General features: G+C 37.7%; 1 protein-coding gene across 1 annotated transcript; it reads left to right on the forward strand.

The window, feature by feature from the left end:
• Positions 1 to 1,955: 1,955 nt before the first annotated feature.
• Positions 1,956 to 4,748, forward strand: LOC104443208 ((+)-neomenthol dehydrogenase). Its single transcript, XM_018872345.2, has 5 exons — positions 1,956 to 2,089; positions 2,185 to 2,434; positions 3,233 to 3,301; positions 3,687 to 3,857; positions 4,089 to 4,748. Exons 1-5 carry the CDS (start codon positions 2,067 to 2,069, stop codon positions 4,527 to 4,529), a joined length of 954 nt encoding a protein of 317 aa, XP_018727890.1. The 5' UTR covers positions 1,956 to 2,066; the 3' UTR covers positions 4,530 to 4,748.
• Positions 4,749 to 5,528: the final 780 nt, after the last annotated feature.

A 5,528-nucleotide genomic window follows, 5' to 3' on the forward strand; every position in this document is an offset into this window, starting at 1 on the left:
ACACGAGGATCTTAGCAGCCAAGTGCCCCAGGTTTCGTATAAATTGCGTCTGCCCTGGATTCGCCAAGACGGATACATTGCACAACACCGGTTTCTTGAACCCGGAAGAAGGCGCGAAGGGTCCCATGACTCTGTCCTTGCTGCCCGATGACGGCCCAACTGGCGGATTCTTTCGAGGGACGAAAGAATGGTCCTCCGTCTTGTATGAAGATGGTTTTGAACTTCTAAATGGCGAAAAATTTACGATTCCGGATTTTAATTGAAGATGTTTCGTCTTCAGACGAGGGAATGTAGACATTTGCAATATGTTGCTTGTCTTCTCCAATAATATATTAGAGCCGCGCTTCCGCAATTCAACAAGTTGTATCATAGCTATGCTTCTTAAGTTCAACAAAGTCATCATAAAGTAATTACATAACTTCATGTTGACAAAAAACCATCGTACGGCTAATATTTTTTAGATAAATCTTTAAAATGAGCTGATCAAAATAAAACTATTTTGATTTTTAAAATCCAAGCAAACAGTGACTAATACTAGCAAGACATCATATAGAACCACTTTGCTACATGAGCTACATGAATGCTAATAACATTTGCATTGAAAGATTAGGTTTGAAATGATTTATGATTCTTGATTAAATAGGCCTGATACGTGTGGAAACTTCCGAATCCAATTGGTTTGCTGACCTATCTTTAACCAGTGAAACTAATCATTACTTCACTAGTAGTCACTTTATTAAGAGGTTACATGATAATTATGTTTCTGTTCGCTTTCATATAAGATGCTGATTAATCAACAACGATGTGGATTATAGGTCATAAAAATCACTTCTTTCGACCCATTTCCATGTCCATTTCAAGTTCATCATCAATGGCAGACTTATAATAGTAGTCTTGTCTTCCTTGCAAACGGATGGCCATCTCAGCTATCTCTACCGCATGACGAACTGAACAAAGGTCCCCAACAAATTGACAGGTCTAATTTGTAAATTGTGGTCCCAACAAATTGATATTTCTTATGGTACTGTCATTAGATATTTTCCCCAAGTTCGATCTTAGTTTGTCTCATCTTGACTTGACTTCTTTCATACTGAGAATGGTCTCTCTCTCTCTCTCTCTCTCTCTCTCTCTCTCTCTCTGAACCTATACAGGAATTAGCGTCATTGCATACCTCATTCGTGATATCTTCCTGCATCTCTCATGCTTCAGGTCAAGAGAAAAAGAAGCACCCGTGACTTGCAAAAGATAACCTGAGTGTATGACCTTGCACCTCGTATGTAAACAAGCAAATTAAATAGTTTAGTCGCTTTTCCTTTTTAAACAGTGGACACTTTCCAGTAGCTACAGTTTGCAATCAAATGGCAGAATCAACAAGGAGGTATTCTAATTCCCTAAAGGGTTTTATGCATGCACGAATTCCATAATTCCATCAATTCGTTTGCTCTTTCCTCTTATGTAAGGACTTTCTTATCCTTCCTTTTTGGTATTTATCAACGTAGTCGTTAGAAAGAATTCCCCAATAATCAAAAGAAAGAGAGGAAAAACAGAATAGAAAAAAGAAAAGGCCTTGCCTTTGCAAGTGCAAGATTAAGAATTCAAGATTAAAGTTGTTTTCCTACGGAAAGAGGCGACTCACTCGACTGTCTAATTTTTTGAAATATTTTCAGTTTTTGTTTGCCCTGAAACGGAAAATGAAGACAGTTTCCACCTTTCATTATTCTGTTTTCTTGGGTATATGTAATTCAGGATTCTCTTTGAAACTGAAATTAAAAGAACCTGCTTGTTTGTTGCCATTTAAAAAAAATCTTCTCGAAACGACAGTCGCTGAGGAGTAAAGATGCCCACGGAAAAAGACATTACTAACCGCTGCTCTCATCCGAGGTCACGTGGCAACTCTATTTCTGTTGCCCATATAGCTGTATCTCTGCTTTTGTGTAGGATGTGGGTCAGCCATCCATAAAACGTATTCAACGACGATTTTCTGTCACCTAAAAATCACTTCCTTTTCCCTTTTAAATTCCCATCTTATTTTACCCATTTCCATATCCGTTTCAACTAAATCATCAATGGCAGACTCCAAATCTAAGAGGTATTTTCTGTTTCCTTTAACTCCTTCCAATTTCGTTTTGTTCTGCTAAGTATTTTTTTTTCCCACTTTCGCTGTACTCCATTTTTCCTTTGCAGGTGTGCAGTTGTTACGGGATCAAACAAAGGCATTGGATTTGCCATATGCAAGCTTCTGGCTTCCGAAGGGATTGTGGTGGTATTGACTGCAAGAGATGAGAAGAGAGGACTCGAAGCCGTGGACAAGCTTAAACTAGAGTCTGGCCTCTCTGACCATGTCTTCTTCCACCAGCTCGATGTCTCCAATCCTGCCAGTGTTTCATCGCTTGCAGACTTCATTAAGCGCCAATTTGGAAAGCTTGATATTCTGGTACGTCCCTTGAAATCATAATACTGGCCTCGGTGTTTCTTTTAGAACCAACGAAGATACAGAATGTTGTTTTCCCAACATCTATGCAGAGTGAATGAAGAATTGCAGATAATCTCACTGTAGTACTATGAACATTTTATCATGCTATTTAGAGCGCATTAGTGTAGCTGCGAGGTGCAATATCAAGAGGAGAATTCTTGATGTACCTCGGATTGTGGTACAGATATGTATATGAGGTTAAGCATTGGGATAGCTGTGACTAGTGGGGACTAAGACAAGCCAAAAGCTCTAATTTGGACACCACCACCATACTAGACCAGGAATATCTTCGATTTTCTCTTATCTATTCGAGGCGCATTTGTTTCAATAAAAAGCAATGTGATTGACTGGGGGAATTTTGGTGTTTAATTTGATAAATAAGAGAACTCCCCATTTTCATAAAATCCAAGGCGCAGTACTCAAAATCACCAACAACTTGTGTTTTCATCTACATATTTTATAGAACATATAGTTTTGATCCGTGCATATGACACATAAGATATATAGCAACATCATATTATATTCATCCACACGTTCTATAATATATAGATGTATGCCAGGCTTATATCCGGATGACAAATGTTTCACCTCATCTATTAACCTTCAATCTAGTCAGTTTAAGATTGATTTTGATGGCTAGATCTGAAGGCTGACTTATGAGACTATCATAGGGCAAAAGTTGTCTTCCCTAGCGCTTTTTGCACGCTGCTTTGCGATTGGCTTTGTTCTATTACCGTGATGATAAAATCTCTTTTCCAGGTGAACAACGCTGGCGTCTTGGGATGCATTGTGGATTATGATGGGTTAAGAGCAGCCGGCGTGGGAAAGGTATGGTCTTCATTTCTCTGATCATGGTGTTCAAATAGAAACTGGGAATAGTATAAAAAAATATTATAAACCTATTACATTGGTACCAATTCAGTCTTAAACTTTTCAATTAGACCAATTTAGTTCTAAACACTTTCACATTGATGTCAATTTGGTCTATATGGGCCAATTTAGACTAGAAATTGGTGATGTAATTATCGGTGCCCACATGGACATTTTAAAATATTTTTTTACAAATTTTTCGATTTTTTGTTATTTAAAAAAAAATCATTTTTTTCTTCTTTTTTCCTTCTTTTTTTTCCCCTTTCTTTGGACTGTGGCTGCTACCGGCCAATTCTGAGACCTCTCATTGTCCTTCCTAACATTTCTGTGTTGAATGATACAGAAGCGATTTAAGTGGAGTGAAATCTCAACATCGACCTACGAGTTAACTGAAGAGTGCATTAACATCAACTACTATGGTGCCAAAAGGATGGTTGATGCACTCATCGGCCTCCTCCAACTATCAGACTCGCCGAGGATTGTTAATGTTTCCTCCACCTCCGGGAAGCTAGCGGTAAGAAGTGTAAAGTACATAAATCCAGAGTTTTTTTCCTGGTAACTTAAGAACGGACAGTCACCCTTGAGTTATCACATCGAATGCAAAATCCATTTTCGCAAGTGAGTACAAAGATATCACTTCAAGATCTTATCTTGAAATCGAATCACATGGAACTTTAAGAAAAGCTAGACTAGTTTTCCTAGAGAAGGAATAACATTTCAATCGTCTTTCTAACCATGTGATCAGCTTTTCCCGGATGGCTGGGCTAAGAACGTCTTTAGCGATGCCGAATGCCTCACAGAAGAAAAGGTGGACGAGGTATTGAAGGAGTTTCTAAAAGATCTTAGGCAAGGTTCTCATGGGACCAAAGGCTGGCCTGCTTCTCATTCTGCTTATATAGTTTCTAAAGCGGCGTTAAACGCTTACACGAGGATTTTAGCAGCCAAGTACCCCACGTTTCGTGTAAATTGCGTCTGCCCTGGATTCGTCAAGACGGATATATTGCACAACACCGGTGTCTTGACTCCGGAAGAAGGCGCGAAGGGTCCCGTCAGTCTGTCCTTGCTGCCCGATGACGGCCCAACTGGCCGATTCTTTCAAGGGACGAAGGAATTGTCCTTCGTCTCGTTTGAAGATGGTTCTGAATTTCCCAATGGCGAAAAAATTATATATCCTGATTTTAACTGAAGATGTTCCGTCTTTGGAATGTAGACATTTGCAATATATTGCTTTTGTGTGAGAAATAGACGTGTGGAATAGCTACTGATAAGAGAGAGGAGAGAGAGAGAGAGAGAGAGAGCAAAAAATAAGAAATTCACTTTCTACTCTTAAAAGGATTTGAATATGTTGTTCGATGGACCATTCATGTAAGGTTTACACATAAATAATGGTATGGAACTCTTTGTATTGACTTCTACTTTCAAATGAAAATCATAACTAAAAGTTTTGATTACTCAAATAATTTTAAGACTCGAGATGCGCAAGCGTTAAATCTAAGCAGGAGACATGCAAATCATGGATTCATTCCCTAGATTGTAACAAAAAAAACCTCCCTGATTTGATTTTGAGGTTTTGCTTGGTTTTATTTTTAAGGTAACTAAAATAATAAAGTTGCTAAGAAAAGCAAAAGTTGCTTTATATTGTGTTGTTGCCAGCAGGATTATTAAAATAGACTCCTGTTGATTTCTGAATCTCACCATCGTAGTATACTCGAATCATCAAAATGTGTCCTACCGGGCATACTAAATAGATGTTTCACTACAAACATGATGAAATATCTTTTAAGAATGTAGATGGATTATCCACAATGGTTGTGAATGGTCTTTTTTTTTTTGGATAGGAAAGCGAATGATAAGGAATTCAAAGTACAACAATGAAGACAATTGAAGCCAATGATATAAAGGGTAGAAAAATAAAGATAGAATATAAATTTACAGAAGAATGTTGAATTCTCTGGGCACTTATAATAGATACACCTGGTTTAGTTATAAACCTTGTTGAATTCTCTGGGCACTTATAATAGATACACCTGGTTTAGTTATAAACCTCCACCAACACTAACATACAATGGTTACTGAATTTATTAAATAAAAAAATAGCTTTCATGATCTTATCGGTTCATTATAAGAAGTTATATGATCTCTTACGACCTAACAATGATTACTCACAAGAAGTTATAAAAATCCT

The sequence above is a fragment of the Eucalyptus grandis genome, chromosome 4 (genome assembly GCF_016545825.1).
Source record: "Eucalyptus grandis isolate ANBG69807.140 chromosome 4, ASM1654582v1, whole genome shotgun sequence".
NCBI classification, from domain to species: Eukaryota; Viridiplantae; Streptophyta; class Magnoliopsida; order Myrtales; family Myrtaceae; genus Eucalyptus; species Eucalyptus grandis.

What these genes read in the sequence shown, in the direction of transcription:
- LOC104443208 (XM_018872345.2), top strand. Translation starts at nt 2,067, where the DNA reads ATGGCAGACTCCAAATCTAAGAG. An exon ending in GCAGACTCCAAATCTAAGAG is followed by an intron (nt 2,090 to 2,184) that starts GTATTTTCTGTT and finishes TTTCCTTTGCAG; the next exon opens with GTGTGCAGTTGTTACGGGAT. An exon ending in TTGGAAAGCTTGATATTCTG is followed by an intron (nt 2,435 to 3,232) that starts GTACGTCCCTTG and finishes TCTCTTTTCCAG; the next exon opens with GTGAACAACGCTGGCGTCTT.